Below are 17,058 nucleotides of genomic sequence, written 5' to 3' on the forward strand. Positions count from 1 at the left end.
ATTACCTTACATTAAAATGTTATTGTGTAGAATTGTTTAACTCTTTGACCAGAAAACACATCTGAGTGGTTGCGGATTTTTCCTTTTTTTGAGTCTTTATAGCTCTCCAACTTATAAAGGATTCCTTCCTAACAAATCAGGTGCTTTTAAGCGTATGTTTAAGTGATTGTATATGAGAAAGTTATACCTTCTCTGGTGCTGTAAAGTCATAATGATCTCGGTATGTGGTGGTGTCTCAAACTTCAGAAATGAATCCCTGAAATACTTACATGTTGCATTCATCTGGAAGGAATCTGTTAGTAGGCCCACTCAAAGGATTGTTAACATCTTTTACAATTTCATGTTTTGGCAGGTAAACCTAGCCTTTAAGCAACCTGGAAAGAGGCTAGAGCACCAAGGAATTAGAATTGAATTTGTAGGTCAAATTGGTGAGTTTTAAAATAGCATTACTTTTTTTTTTTCTTTTTTAATGATAACTGAGTTTGAAGTTGGATTTGAGTTGGATTTGGCACTTAAATTTTGAATTAGAGATTAGTTTCATGGAAGGAAGGGATTGATTTTAGTAAAAGAGGATTTATTTTATAAACATTAAATCGTATTTCTTTGAATTGTATTAAGTAATATTTGACTCATCATGCCTTTATTTGTTATTAAACTTAATTACTAAAAATGAAAGGAGTTAGGTAAGTTACCAGCCTTGAAAAATAATTCAAGTAAATTAGTTGACTCACTGAAATTTCCATCTGCCTACATTTTTCACCAGCTTTACAACTACCAGTGTCACCTTCATCCTTCACTTTCTAATTACCCATGCCATTTGTCTTCCTAACCTAATGTGAGCCTGTAGCCAGACTCACCTGTCAGAAAATTGCATGTGAAAAGGAAAGGTGTAATTTTTTTCTTGACTTGACTATAATCTTGACTTGACTTTTCTTGACTATAATCAGTAGATATTTGTTTATATATCTATTCCAGATCAGATTATACTTGAGGGGCAAGTTATAGTAATTCACTGATAGTTGATAAGTCTTTTGTATATCATAGTGTATCAAGATAATATATTTGCCTAACTAAAGCAAAACAACGAATGCTTTTTGCCTTGAATGGAGGAAGTTCAAATAATTGCTGGAAATGTGTCTGTTAAAGCAGCTTCATTTTGGGCAAGCCCTAACTACATTAAAGGAATGAATACATCTTTTATTTATTTATTTTTTTTTTTAAATGAATACATCTTTTATAATAGAAATTTTCGTTGTGCTGTGTGGCTCGAATTTTTTTATGCCTAGGTGGACCATAATGAGGATGATGGAATTTATGTTATAGCTCTAGTATATTAGGGACAAGTCCAACTAATTCTTTTGGTAAAAATTACTTGCTTTGGAGGTAGAAGTTTGGGTTTTAATGAAATAGATATTAAGTATAATTGCTCTTTTTTTGCTTAAAATTTTGTAGAACTTTTCAATGACAAGAGTAATACTCATGAATTTGTAAACCTAGTGAAAGAACTAGCCTTGCCTGGAGAATTGACTCAGAGCAGAAGTTATGATTTTGAATTTATGCAAGTTGAAAAGCCATATGAATCTTACATCGGTGCCAATGTCCGCTTGAGGTATGAATGTGTATTAACAACCGTAGATGGTGTCAAAACCAGAAAGTAATGGCTACTATCAAATGTCTTATTAGAACTTTAATTATAATTCTGGACTGATAGACTTCAGATTTTTAAGAATTCTGCCACATATTTTGTCTACCTAATGTTCACCTGAGGTAATAAGAGCCTTCTCTCGTAGATTTAAACACCGCCATCATGAGAAGTTTTAGTTATATACTTCCTTTGTATGAATCTTCCCCTAGGTACTTCCTTTGTCTTGTAAACAGAATTACCTCAAAATCCATTAGTTTCCCAGCAGATCTCATTTGGTATATGGTAGGAAGTAATAGTTTTCCTCAGGTAGGCATGACCATAGCACTTCAGATGCATCTTAAAAAGCACATACACTCTTCTTAAAATTGCACTTTGTATTTTTTTTTTAAGGGTGGAAGCATTTAAAGATCAGAATTCTTTTGTGAAGTAAGTTGATCCCAAAGGATCAGCAAGGAGAAAGCTGAGTTGCAGTTAATGTCTGTTTGTTTAAAATACTAAAATTTATCATAGGAGATTTAACTTACCTCTTGGTTGACTTTGTAGGTATTTTCTTAAAGTGACAATAGTAAGAAGACTGACAGACTTGATAAAAGAATATGATCTTATTGTTCACCAGCTTGCCACATATCCTGATGTTAACAACTCGATTAAGATGGAAGTAGGCATTGAAGATTGTCTACACATAGAATTTGAATATAATAAATCAAAGTAAGTATCTTTAACAACAGATAATTTAAGAAATAAGCTTTTCAGGGCTTTGTAAATTGGTCAAAGTAAAGATAGAATTGACATTAATTTGATGTTAACAGCCTAAAAATCTCGGAGTGGAAAGACTGTCTTCTTGACTCAGTGCAGGAGTCTTTCATATTTTTTGTAGAGGATCTTACTATCTCAGAAGGCAACTAATCTCTCTGTAAAAATTTTCCTTACTGTGTTGGTATAACTTTATCCTAGTCATCTTTTTAAACAAAATACTTTTTTCTGCCTGCATAAGTAGTACCTTTTCATTATTGAAAATTTTGGCAAGGGGCACCTGGGTGACTCAGTGGGTTAAAGCCTCTGCCTTCGGCTCAGGTCATGATCTCAGGATCGTGGGATCAAGCCCCGCATTGGGCTCTCTGCTCAGCGGGGAGCCTGCTCCCCCTCCTCTCTCTGCCTGCCTCTCTGCCTGCTTGTGATCTCTCTTCCTCTGTTATATGAATAAATGAAATCTTAAAAAAAAATTTTTTTTTGGCAATTTAGTGGCACCTGGGTGGCTCAGTGGGTTAAGTGTCCACCTCTGGCTCAGGTCATGATCCCAGGGTCCTGGGATGGAGCCTGTGTCCAACTCCCCTCAGTGGGGAGCCTGCTTCTCCCTCTCCTCTCGTGTTCTCTCTTGCTATCTCTGTCTCTCTCTCTCTCTCTGAAATAAAAAAATGAAATCTTTTAAAAAGAAAGAAAAAAAATTTTGGCATTGTGAAAGATCCCATATTTAACTTTATTATTTTTATAAATTTTACCACTTAATCACAATTAAGATCTCTTGCATATCTTTTCATAGAGAGGGAAAGGTATGTATTATGTTTATATGTGTTGTGTTTTTACAGAAATGGGCTCCTGTTTTGTTCATTGTTTAATGCCTTTTTAAAACTTTATTATGGAAAAATTCAAGCATAGACCAAAGTGTATGAACAGTACAGTGAATCCTCAGGTACCCAGTGCCCAGCTCCCACTCAGTACACTGTCAGATCTGTTTTATCTGGATCCAGCCCTCACACTCTCAATAGATTATATTGAAGCCAACTCCAGACACAGAATTTCATCCATAAGAATTGTGTATCATTTTAAACATAATATTGTTATATCTAAAAATATTAATAATTTCTTAATATCTGTATATATCTAGTCAGTGTTCATGTTTTACTGATTGTCTCATAAAATGTCATTTTTTCCCCCCACATGCTTTATTCACATCAGTATCCAGACAAGATTTGTTTAAATCCAGGGCATCCGGACACATGGCATTTGGTTGTTTGACACTTAAATTTCTTTCAATTTAATTTATAAGTTTCCCTCCTATTTTTTTTTCCACTAAAGTTTATTTGTTGAAGAAATAGATGTATATTCTTTCATCACCTTCCTGTGTACTCTTCTGTTACATGACTTTTTTAGTTATCACTCACCAGTTTATATCACTAAAAATGTGATATAAGCATGCCTTCAGTCTTAAATTATATTGTGAGTAAAATTAATCAAATTGTCTAGGACCTAAAACTTGTCACTGGAAGCCTCCCTTCAAGCCAGCATAATTACACTGATCAAATCCTGGGATGATATTTTGAAATTCAAACCTGGGAGAAGGTTAAAAAGCCCTCTGGGGATTGTAGTAATTTCCAGGTTTATTTATTTTTAAAGTTTTTATTTATTTATTTGACAGAGATCACAAGTAGGCAGAGAGGCAGGCGGAGGTAGGCTCCTTGCTGAGCAGAGAACCAGATGTGGGGCTTGATCCCAGGACCCTGGGATCATGACCTGAGCTGAAGGCAGAGGCTTAACCCACTGAGCTACCCAGGTGCCCCAATTTCCAGGTTTATTAGCATGTCATTTCAGAGTACATGAGAAAGGACTTTGATGACTAGCTGTCATAGCAACAGACTCAACCTGTGGTGTCTCTCTCTATGGGCAAGTGCTTTGTTAGCTGCACTCTTCTAGCACTTAGAGTAAGAAGGACACTAAATTCTTGTGTAGAGTTTTAATGTTCAGAAACATCTTTATACACCAAATAAATATTGCAAGCATAACAATCTTAATTTTCTGTGCTTAAGTTCTTTGGAAACTAACCTCTAAATAAAGGACCCGTAGTTAATAAGGCAAATTCTTCTCTTTGAGATATGTTGATGGGCAAGTAAAAGCTTGATTCCTATTTTTATAGTAAAATGGTGAATATTTTTTGGAAAAAGAAAAATTAAATGATATGGATAGTCAAAATGGTATTTTAAAAAAAAAAAAAAAGACTTTATATATTTGAGAGATAGAGCATGAGTGGGGGGGACAGAGGGAGAGGGACAAGCAGACTCCCCACTGAATGGGGAAATGGACGCAGGGCTCAATCCCAGGACCCTGAGATCATAACCTGGGCTGAAGGCAGATGTGAAACCACCCCAGAATGGTATTCTTAAATAGTTAATGTTACAAAGATGTCTACTAAAGCCTTTTGGGACATATTTTACTCTTTTTTTTTTTTTTTTTTAAGGTTTGTTTACTTACTTTAGAGATAGAGTGGAAGGGACAGAGGGAGAGGGAGAGGGAAAGAGAATCCAAAGCAGACTCCACACTGAGCCTAGAACTTGACATGGGCTCAGTCTCCCAACCCTGAGACTGCAACGTGAGTAGAAACCAAGAGTCTGATGCTTACCGACTACACCATTCAGGCGCTCCTTTTCATTGTTTTTTAAACTGATTTGGTAAATGAGGTATGTTCTTTCCCCAAAGGTATCATCTAAAGGATGTGATTGTTGGAAAAATTTACTTTTTATTAGTAAGAATAAAAATCCAACATATGGAGTTGCAACTGATCAAAAAAGAGATCACAGGAATTGGTAAGTCAAAAAGAGTATTTGAATTAAAATTCCTGTTTTGAATTTTTTAAATCTTAAAATATTGTTTAGATATACAATAAATATACATATTCGATACTAACTTTGAGACTTAATATTGCTTAATATGTATGCTTTTTTAAAAATTAATTTTTGGGGCGCCTGGGTGGCTCAGTGGATTAAGCCGCTGCCTTCGGCTCAGGTCATGATCTCAGGGTCCTGGGATCGAGTCCCGCATCGGGCTCTCTGCTCAGCAGGGTGCCTGCTTCCCTCTCTCTCTCTCTCTCTCTCTGCCTGCCTCTCCGTCTACTTGTGATCTCTCTCTGTCGAATAAATAAATAAAATCTTTAAAAATAAATAAATAAAAATAAAAATAAAAATTAATTTTTGAATAGGTTATAAATTCTCATGGTTCAAAAAGTTTAAAAGATTATATAGTAAAAAGTGTCCTATTTGTGTATGCCAGCTACTCATAGGTCATATGTTTATAAGTTTTAAAATATTTCTTGATATTTATACATATACAGTAACTATCCCTATATTATACCCTTCCTCCTGCTTTTAAGTTAAATGTTTATGTACGATACATATTTTGCTTTTTTGCTTACTATATCTTAGAGATCTTTCCATATCAATGTGTGGAGTACTTACTCATCGGTTTTATAGTTCTCCTTTCCATGGGTATACTAGAATTTAACCAGTCTGCTGCAGGTTGTGTCCAGTCACTTGTTACTCCAAACAGCACTTCACTTAATGTCATTTTGCATATATGCAGGTGTGTGTGTGAGATAAAAATCTTAAAAGTAGAATTGTTCTTTCAAGGAGTATATTCATTTGTAGTTTTGGTACATATCAGTTTGTCCTCTTTAGGGATTGTACCAATTTGTATTATTACCAGCAAGAAATGTAGAAGAAGCTTCTTTTTTCTTCTTATTTTTTTTTTTCTATGATTTTATTTATTTGAGAGAGAGAGCATGAGCAGGGGGAAGGGCAGAGGGAGAGGGAGAAGCAGATTCCCCACTGAGCAGGGAGCCTGACGAGGACCCTGGCTGGGGTCATGACCTGAGCTGAAGGCAGATGCTTAACTGACTGAGCCACCCAGGTGCCCCTTTTCCTCCTATTCTGACCAATACAACATTAGAAAATTTTTAGCTGATCTGATGGGTAGGGGAAGAAAGTTCCTCATTGTAGTTTTAATTTAGTTTTCTCCTTCTGAATGAGGGTAAGCATCTTTTCATGTGTATAAAAGCTATTTTTATTTCTTTTCTGTATATATTGCCTATATCCTGTGTGCCATCTCTATTGAATTATTAGTCTTTTTTACTGATATGTAGAAACTCTGTATATATTAGGGAAATCAATTCCTTTTTCTCTATTAAAGCAGCAAAAGAGGCATCTGGGTGACAGTTGATTAAGGATCTGCCTTTGGCTCAGGTCATGATCCCAGGGCCCTGGGATTGAGCCCTGCATCTGGCTCCCTGCTCAGCGGGGAGCCTGCTTCTCCCTCTTCCTCTGCTGCTCTCCCAGCTTGTGCTCTCTTGCTCACTCTCTTTGTCAAATAAATTTAAAAATCTTTATAAATGAATACATAAACAAAAAATGCAGCAAAAATTTCCCCAGTTTGTCTTGCTTAGGATGGTTTTTGCCATGTAGAAGTTCTTTTTGTTTGTGTTGTTAGATTTACTAGTTTTTACTTCTATGGACTCTGGGTTTTATGCCACAGAAAGGCCTTTTTCACACAGAGGTTCTAAAAGTAATTTTCTGTGCTTTGATTCTCCTAAAATAATGTAGTTTGGGGATTTTGTTTAAATTTTTAATTTCTTTGGAATTTGTCTTGATACAGATTCAACTTTAGTTTTTTCCAGATGGCTAACCAGTTGCCCCAGAATTATTTGTAACTGCTTTTTAATTTTAATTAGTGTATAGATTGAATTTGTCTCATTTGTTGGATTTTTTGCTGAAAATAATTTTAGGCCACGCTTTTTAAGAATTTACAATTGGAATCATAATTAGAAACATCTGTGATTTCTTAATCTCTATTTTCACCTAATAAAAGTTGAGGTGATTTAAAGATACTAAAATCAAATGTCGGGGGGTTTTTTGTTGTTTAAAAAGAAATTAGTTAAACATTTTTTCTGGTTAAAAATTGTGCTGATTCTAGAAAAGTTTAAATAAAAAATAATCTGTACTCATCATTCAAAACAGTTTAATTGTCTCTGCATATTATATATTTTACAACATTGGAATCATTAATGTATGTTTTGGTATACTTTTTTCATTTTTACAGACTTTTTACAGATGTGTGGGTCAGATAATTTCCTAGAAGATGAACACCTGAATTTAAAAGAATTATGTCAATCAGATTCTCAATTTGATGTTTTCTCCATGTTAGAGTTAACTGACTGAAAGCAGACAGTTTGGGTATTGCAGAGAAAACTAGCATGACAATGGTTATTTCTTATGTGTATTGCTAGTTTTGATAGAAGGAACTCTATGGAGAAGATTCTGAACTATATGTATTTGGTAAGAAGAGAGTGAAACCTTCAGTCGAGTGATAAGTATGTTAAGTGTAGATCAAGAAATAGAAAAGAATAATTTTCACAAAATAGGAAGATAAGTTAGTACTGAAGTAATTGGAAAATATAAGGTTGGAAATTGTATTCTGGAAATATTTAACTTCATGTCATTTACATTATTTTTTTTAATGTCATTTACATTATTGTGCTAGGACCCAGTACCACCACAGAAACAGAAACAATTGCTAAATATGAAATAATGGATGGCGCACCAGTAAAAGGTAACAGACTTCCCATTTACTTCTTTTGTGTGATAGGTGGTACACATAGCAGTGTTCATGGAAGTTTCGTTTGGAAGTATTTATGCAGTGTAAAAGTATTTGTGAATTCTTTTTTTTTTTTTTCTTTAAGATTTTATTTATTTGTCAGAGAGAGCGAGCACAGGCAGACAAAATGGCAGGCAGAGGCAGAGGGAGAAGCAGGCTGCCTGCCGAGCAAGGAGCCCGATGTGGGACTCGATCCCAGTACGCTGAGCCGAAGTCTGCTGCTTAACCAACTGAGCCACCCAGGCATCCCAGTATTTGCGAATTCTTAAATGATTTTTATAATGATGTTTTAAAAATCATCTTTGTATAGATACTAACAGACTGTAATAGTACTTTCAAGTCTGAAATAAGGTTTAATTTTTTACTCAGTTTAAATTTTAGTATTTAGAGACTCCTGGTAGCTCAGTTAGTTGAGCCTCTTTCTCTTGATCTCAGCTCAGGTCTTGATCTCAGGGTTGTGAGTTCAAGGCCGACACTAGGCTGGGCACTGGTCTCTACACTGGGCGTGGAGCCTATTTAAAAAAAAAAAAAGGCAAGAAAATGTAAATTTAGTATTTAGAAAAGACATTTATATATTATCTTTTCTCTAGTTCTGAATTTATAATACTTTGTCTTCTGTTACAATAGTTTATCTTGGTAAGTCTTTTTTATTCATGCTGAGTACAAGGTGCTGTAGAGCTGAGCATTAATTTCTATGGGGTTCTGTAGTCCTTATAGCCCCCAAGAAAACAAGCATTTTCATTATTATCTTCAGTATCCAAGATAATAAAGCCAGTATTTATAATTTTACTTTTTTTAAGATTCTAAATTTTTTTTTTTTAGTAATCACTATACCCAACATGGGGCTTGAATTTACAGCCATGATATCAATAGTCACATGCTCAGGGTGCCTGGGTGGCTCAGTGGGTCAAGCATCTGCCTCGGGCTTTGGTCATGATCCCAGGGTTCTGCTCAGTGGGGATCCTGCTTCTTCCTCTCCCTCTGCCTGTCGCTCTCACTGCTTGTGCTCTCTTTCTCTGTCCAATGAATGAATGAATGAATGAATGAATAAAATAAAAATAATAAAGTCACATGCTCTACTGACTGAGCCAGGCAGGTGCCCCAGTATTTATCATTTTACATTTGTATCTTTGGCTTTTTCTCACTCTGTTAGTAGTTCTTTTAAAAAGTAGCTATCGGGGCTCCTGGGTGGCTCAGTGGGTTAAAGCCTTTGCCTTCAGCTCCGGTCATGATCCCAGGGTCCTGGGATCGAGCCCCACATCAGGCTCTCTGCTCAGTGGCGAGCCTGCTTCCCCCCTCTCACTCCGCCTGCCTCTCTGCCTACTTGTGATCTCTCTCTGTCAAATAAATAAATAAAATCTTTAAAAAAAATTTTTTTTTTTTAAAAGTAGCTATCATTTATTGAGTATCAACTGTAGGTAAGGCATTGTACTCTGTGGTGCTCCGATGTTTCCTTTGACTTAGGTGATGGTATCTCTTACTCTACAGATTAAACTGAGTTACAAAGAGGTTAAAAAACTTGTTAAAGTGTAGGGGAGGCAGACCTTTACCTCTCCCCATCTTAGTATTTCAGCTAGGACTGTCTCAGAAGGACAGATGAATAAAGGAAAAAACGTTTATCAATGCATGCAATGCACATCATGCAGGAAAAACCTCAACAAAAAATAACCAAAACAGTGGCTTAGAATTTCAGCATATATAGCATCTTCAAAAGAACAATAAATTTTGAGATCTAACTGGACAAGGGAAGGTAGTTGCAGGCTTCCAGGGGTATGGCAAGCTGTGCAAAGGTAAATAAATCTAAGGGAGGAAACAAATGGAGTAAGGTTTATTTGCTGATTCCTGATCAGCCATCTCTGGGCTAATGAGAATATGTCTTTGTTAAAAGAATTTATAGCCTGCCTTTAGGCAGAAATTAGGGAGCCTTTTCTGCTCTTTGCTACTTTTTAATTGCCTTCAGCTCAAAATAATTTTTATGTCAAAGAGGAGGCAGATTTTGTGGTGACATAATCTGGTTTCCTTTAATAACTAATCATTGCAGAATTGGTGTTTGAGCCCAGGGCTTTCTAATTTCAAGACCCGCATGTGTGTGCGTGCGCACACGCGCGTGTGTGTATGTATATGTATACTCCTGTTATGCAAGATTACTTTGTAAAATTTTGGCAACCACATAGTTTTTTGTTTTGTTTTGTTTTGTTTTAAGATTTATTTATTTGACAGAGAGAGATCACAAGTAGGTAGAGAGGCAGGCAGAGAGAAACCACACAGTTTTATGTAAGGTGATGGGTCATGTATCTTTCAGGAAATGGATGTGCACAAGAAAATTATTACATGGGGCGCCTGGGTGGCTCAGTGGGTTAAGCCGCTGCCTTCGGCTCAGGTCATGATCCCAGGTCCTGGGTTCGAGCCCCACATCGGGCTTTCTGCTCAGCAGGGAGCCTGCTTCCTCCTCTCTCTCTGCCTGCCTCTCTGCCTACTTGTGATTTCTCTCTGTCAAATAAATAAATAAATAAATCTTTAAAAAAAAAAAAAAAGAAAATTATTACATATAAAAGATTCAAAACAATATGCAAATAGCTACCCTTAGGGAAGAAGCCGGGAGAATCTGAATAGTCTTTTTGATAACGAAGGAATAATCTTCATTTAGAACATGTTTGTTGCTTTGGGTGAATTAGTTAAATAAGTATTGAAAAACTTACTCACATGGTTAGAAATTATGGTGAACTTCATGAAAGAATAACCAAACTATTAGAACAGCACTTACCTGCTGGCACTATTCTGAGCATTTTACATATATTAACTCATGCAGTCCTTACAGAGCTCTACAAGAGGGATATTACTGCTATTCTCCATTTCATAGATAAGGAACTTGTAACAGAATGGTTAAGTGACTTGAGCAGGGTCACACAGCAAGTAAGTTATAGAGTTGGCATCTGAATCCAGGTATTCTGACTCTAGAGCAGTGGTTCTCATCTAGGGGCAGTTTTGTTCCACCCACCGCCCCCTGAACATTTGCTGTTGCCTGGAGTTATTTTTGGTTGCTGCACTTGGGGAATGCTGCTGGTATCTAGTGAACAGAGGCCAAGGATGCTGCAGTTAATAGGACGTTACCCACAATGAAGAATTATTGGGCCCCAAATGGCGGCAGTGCCACTGCTGCGAGTCCCTGGTCTAAAGATTTTATTACGTTGAGATGCCTGCGCGGCTCATTGGGTTAAGCGTCTGCCTTCATCTCAGCTCATGATCCCAGGGTCCCGAGATTGAGTCCCACATTGGTCTCCCTGCTCAGCAAGGAACCCACTTCTGCCTCTGCCTGCTGTTCCCTTGCTTGTGCTCTCTCTCTCGAATTCTCTAACAAATAAAATCTTTTTTAAAAATTAAAAAAAAAAAAAGCTTTTGTTAGGCTGCCATCTCATGAAAAAATGAAGTGTTAGTGTCTTCTCTATAATGCTTAGTTCTAGGTGTTATGTGACCATATTTAATCATCTTTAGAATTAAATGCAAATTGCTTTTCTTTCAGGTGAATCAATCCCAATAAGACTATTTTTAGCAGGATATGATCCAACCCCTACAATGCGAGATGTGAACAAAAAATTTTCAGTAAGGTACTTTTTGAATCTAGTCCTTGTTGATGAGGAAGACAGAAGGTACTTCAAGCAGCAGGTACGGTGCCATGTAGGCTGATGTTTTGTTCTGTGGCAGTTCTGAAAACACCTGGAAAGCTCTCACCTTTCTCAGCTTTACAGTACTGAGCAAGTGGGAGGTTCTGTGATAAGGAAGTAGGTGTGACTGGAATAGTGTTGTGATAGATCTCTTCCTGTCATTCTACAGGATTCCAGAATGGGCTGTAATTTGGCAGAGCTTTCATTTTTCTTTTGAAAGTTTTGTTTTTTTATAAAAACAATACCTACTGTTTGTTAAAAAAAAATTAGGCAGTAAAGAACAAGACAACAAAAATTCCACCACGTTGTGATTAGTTTCCAGACAAACTTGTATGTGTGTATTTAGATCATATGTGTGTTGTTTTTTAATTCGCTTCTTGATTCAATAGTGTCTTGTAGATTTCAGTTATCACTTTAAATGATTTCATTAACTTGATGGATTCTGGCTTTCCATTCTGTTGTAAATTTACCTGAGATGACCCAAATCTAATATTTTTTATATGAAATATTTATGATAGAACTACTTCTCTTTTTTTTTCAGTGAAGATTGTGATTGGAGTGCTCTTTTATGAATCAGATTAATAAATATTTGAATGTCAGTTGAGGACTCAAAACTAAATTAGAAATTGCTCTGCACTGAGTATTGTGAAGAATATAAAAACTACCTTTTATAAACATACTTTGTGCTCAAGGTCCTCACATTGCATATGTATGGAAAGAGAAAAATTATAAAAGCTAATTAACAGAAAAATTACAGTTTGACAATAATTTAGAAGAGAGAAAACCTTTTGTGCTGATACTGCCATAATGTTATAAAATTAAACATAGGTAATTTGTAACTCAGGATAGAATAGGGGAGTCTGCATGCCTCAGTCAGTTAAGTGGCTGACTGTGGATTTTAGCTCAGGTCATGATGGTCATGATCTTGAGGTTGTGAGATCAAGTCCCTCATTGGGCTCTGCTCTGGTGGAGAGCCTGCTTGGGATTTTCTCTTTCTCCTTCTTCTGCCCTCCACCCTGCAAAAAAAGATAGATTATGTAAACCTTATAGTTTCCAAATCAGTTACATATTATAGCCCTATTGAATAAATACATTGCTTCCCACAAGCATTCATTTGGGTGTTTGATGACCGATCTAAACAGCCTGTCATGAGTTTATAAAGCAGATTTAGGGATTTTTTAATTTTAGGAATTTAAAAGAGATTTTAGGATTGATTGATTGGAACAGGATTTGAATAGGCAGAGGAATAAGTATTTGAAGAATATATAGGAGAAATTGCAGGGCAAGTTTATTTGGAGTACATTGGAGGAGAGCGTTAACTGTTTGGCTGGTGGGGGAACAGAGTGATGGATAAAGGTTATAAAGGATCTTAAATGCCTGGTTTGAGATTTATCCTAGAGGTGCCGAGAACTACTGAAGTGCAATCCAAGCAGTGTTTTAGACTACTCTGGTAGTGACTGGAAGGATGGGTTAGAAAGGGGCCTCAGGCACTGGAGGCAGAAGCATCTACCAGGAAGCTCTTTTGGTGTCTAAGGTTGAAGTGATAAAGGTTTGAACTTGGATAAGGGCAAAATAGCAAACCAAGGACAGATTTTAGGAATTCTTTAAAGCATTTAATAGCTAGAATTTTGTGACAGATTGGATTGGTGGTGGTGGTGGTGTGCATTGCTGCTGATGAGAGGGGAGTGGCAGGGTTGGCAGAAGGGGTGATCCGAGATGAGAATTGCAAGAAGGTAAGTCACGCAGCAAAGAGAACAGGTTTTTTGGGGGGGGAAGAATTTAATTTTGTTTTAGTTAAAATTGAAGTGGCATTATTTCCATGGTGAAGATTTAAGGCGTAATATGAGAATATTAATTTGTTGATGTCTTGCATGTTTTACTAGGAGATCATTTTATGGAGAAAAGCTCCTGAAAAGTTGAGGAAACAGAGAACAAACTTTCACCAGCGATTTGAATCACCAGAATCACAGGCATCTGCTGAACAGCCCGAAATGTGAACTGAATAGGAGAAAAAAAGAAAAGCAAAAAACTCCTATGTCCATTGAGATGAAGTTCAGCTTGTTAAAGATGGCTGCAGCTTGTGGGGGGGGGAAAGGCCAAAACTCCATTTATAATAGTCTTCCTTTATCTTACAGTGCTGCATTTATTTTATGATACAACTAAATATTCTTCATGTATATACATTAAAAAAAAAAGCGCTTTCTTTGAAACACTGGAACTTTCTTAAGCTGCCGTTTTTTCTTTTTTTTCTTTCCTTTTTTTTTTTAACTGCATACTTTGACCTGATGATAAGCACCCAGATATGCATAAACATAAACATTAAAGATTTTCATGTGAGTAGGCTGGTATTTGTAATTTTGCTTTTCTTCGTAATGTTGATTATACTTTTCTCCTTTTTCATGCTAACAATTACCTCTATTCTCTACATGCAAAAAATTAAATAGTTTGTGTTCAAATAGAAATAGAAAAATTGACTGGGCCTTATATCTGGCAAAGATTTAAAACATGGCATCTCAATATTTTTGAGAAATACATTTATGTTTCTACATATGTGTTTGAGAAATACATATGGAGTGTTTCACTGTAGGTGCTTTCGATTCTACCATTCCGTGGCTTCCTGAATTGTATCTTCTTTGAAGTTCTGTGGTGTGAATGTTAAAATTTTTCCCTGAGATTATGTGGCATGTCACAGTGGCCTGCTTGCTTGCCTGATACTCTCTTCCTCCCTCCCTCCCTTCCTCTTTTCTGTTCTTTTTCTTTCATTCTTTCTTTCCTTTCTCTCTCTCTTTCTTTTTTTGCCATATTAAGTAACTATTTTGCTACTACTATCCAGCAGGTACCACTGTATGTTTTCTGCAATGTAGAGTTGACTCTATGTTGGTGTTTTAGTTACAACTATATAATTTTTCTATAACTACTTAAAATTTTTTTTTAATTTAAGGCATCTTTTTACCACATACATACAAATATAATTTTCTTGCCTTCACAAATACTCTCTTCCCTTTCCAGGAGAAAATTTGAGGATGGGGAACTCAGGAGGACCTGTGAAGCACATAGTTATCTAGATCTGGACAATTTCATGTTTGTTAAACTGGAACTTTGGCTAGTTCAAACTGAAATGTAATTTCACCCACTCTGTTTAAATTTTGCTAACACTAAATTCAAGTCATTCATTCAAAGTTCCAAAAGAAGGTTTCAGTCATCTGTTCATATGCATGGGGTCTGATCTCAGATACACTAAATGTGGGGTGTAGGAACTAAAATGAAGCCTGCCGTGTGAAACTACTTTCACTAAGGGTTCACTGGTTTTTGTACCAATATTTTTTTATACACTTTAGCGCAAGTCTTGTCCGTTAACCTTACTTTATGAGTAAGCTAAGTAACCCAAATTACATTTCTTTAAACCTGTTTACTACTATGGCACTTTGATAAAATGGTCAGTAACCAACTTCATTACCTGCAAAAGGTTCCATGTACCATGTGCTGGAGCATCTATTTTAAATGTGGCTATCTGTGAATGGTAATGTTTTCCTTCGTGTAAGTGCCTGTTCAGAGTTTCAAAATTTAAAAATGCCAAATATTTTCATGGTCACATGCATGTAGTAATCTAGGAACTATTCGAAGAAATTTTGGAAACCAATTGTGTTTAACCAGCCTCAAATTGTGCAACCATGATGTATAATAAAGGATTTGAAATGATGCCAAGCTTGCTATTTGAATGATTAAAATAGTTCTATTCTCAATTCTCACTGTCAGATTTATCATTGAGGACAGGATTGCTCAAATTTAGGAAGCTATTTTTGTAACAAATTTTTATAAATGTGTTTCAATTTCAAATAGTTATATAATGCTTTTAATTAGGTGGCTTAAAACACTCATAAATAAGATGTTTATCAGTCTGCTTCAGACTTTGTTGCATAACCAATTTGAAGAATAAAAATTGGAAATTAATATTTGATGAATTGAGTAAAAAACTAGAAATGAACCAAAAAAGAAATTTGTGTCTTTTTTTTTTTTAAGATTTTATTTATTTGACAGAGAGAGATCACAAGTAGACAGAGAGGCAGGCAGAGAGAGAGTAGGGGGGGAAGCAGGATCCCTGCTGAGCAGAGAGCCCGACGCAGGACTTGATCCCAGGACCCTGAGATCATGACCTGAGCCGAAGGCAGCGGCTTAACCCACTGAGCCACCCAGGTGCCCCGAAATTTGTGTCTTTAATAAAAAGAGCAGGGGCTCCTGGCTGACTTAGTTGGTAGAGTGTGTGACTTTTTTTTTTTTTTTTCAATACTCATTTAAGAGAGTGAGCGAGCAGAGTAGGAGAAAAGGGCGGGGAAGAGAATCCTCCAGCAGACTCTCAGACTCCCCATGGAGCCCAACATGGGGCTTGATCCCAGGACCCTGAGATTATGACCTGAACCGAAATCAAGAGTAAGCCGCCCAACTGACTGAACCACCCAGGCACCCTGAACATGGCGACTCAATCTCAGGGTCGTGAGCTCAAGCCCTGGGTTGAAGAGATTACTTACATTAATTTTTTAAAATACAATTTCCATTGGTTCTCAACCCTGGCTGCATGTTCAAATCACTTTAGCTTTTTAAAATAACCATGTCAGGTCCTACCCAGACCAGTAAAATCAGAATTTCAGGGGCCAGGGTCACAGTGTTAAAAAAAAAAAAAAAAAAAAAAGCCAGGGCGGGGCACCTGGTTGTCTAAGTTGTTAAGCGGCTGCCTTTGCCCCAGGTCATGATTCCAGTGTCCTGGGATTGAGTCTCGCATCCCCGCCTGCTTCTCCCTCTCCCATTCTTCCTGCTTGTGTTCCCTTTCTCTCTGTCAGTCTTTAAAAAGAAAAATCCAGGGTTGGGAACCACTGTCTAAGCCATATAAATGGTTGTTTCCATCATTAGTGAAGAGTTGTGGTTTTGTTTTGTTTTTTTGTAGTTTTGAACTTTTATTTTTTTTTAAGATTATTTATTTTAGAGAACATGCAAGCAGGGGGAGGGGGTGAGGGAGAGAATCTCAAGGAGACTCCATGCTGAGTGGGGAGTTGGATGTGGGACTCACGATACTGAGGTCGTGACCTGAGCCGAATCAGGGGTCAGACACTTAACCAACTGAGCCACCCAGGTGGCCCCTGAACTTATTTATTTTTTAAAAGATTTTATTTATTATTTGACAGATTACAAGTAGGCAGTGAGGCAGGCAGAGAGAAGGGGAAGCAGGCTCCCTGCTGAGCAGAGAACCTGATGGGGGTCCTGATCCCAGGACCCTGAGACCATGACCTGAGCCAAAGGCAGAGCCTTAATTAACCCACTGAGCCACCCAGGCGCCCCAAG

General features: G+C 36.8%; 1 protein-coding gene across 2 annotated transcripts in view; it reads left to right on the top strand.

The window, feature by feature from the left end:
* The window catches only part of VPS26A (VPS26 retromer complex component A), a 32,132-nt gene extending 16,708 nt beyond the window's left edge, over positions 1-15,424 (top strand). For both annotated transcript variants that reach the window (XM_047702829.1, XM_047702830.1), the window contains exons 3-9: positions 353-428; positions 1,453-1,609; positions 2,189-2,353; positions 5,117-5,223; positions 7,949-8,017; positions 11,583-11,725; positions 13,608-15,424. In XM_047702829.1, the coding sequence (XP_047558785.1) occupies positions 353-428; positions 1,453-1,609; positions 2,189-2,353; positions 5,117-5,223; positions 7,949-8,017; positions 11,583-11,725; positions 13,608-13,721 (831 nt within the window). In that variant the 3' untranslated portion in view covers positions 13,722-15,424. The remainder of the gene's footprint in view (positions 1-352; positions 429-1,452; positions 1,610-2,188; positions 2,354-5,116; positions 5,224-7,948; positions 8,018-11,582; positions 11,726-13,607) is intronic.
* Positions 15,425-17,058: the final 1,634 nt, after the last annotated feature.

The sequence above is a fragment of the Lutra lutra genome, chromosome 14 (assembly GCF_902655055.1).
Source record: "Lutra lutra chromosome 14, mLutLut1.2, whole genome shotgun sequence".
NCBI lineage: Eukaryota > Metazoa > Chordata > Mammalia > Carnivora > Mustelidae > Lutra > Lutra lutra.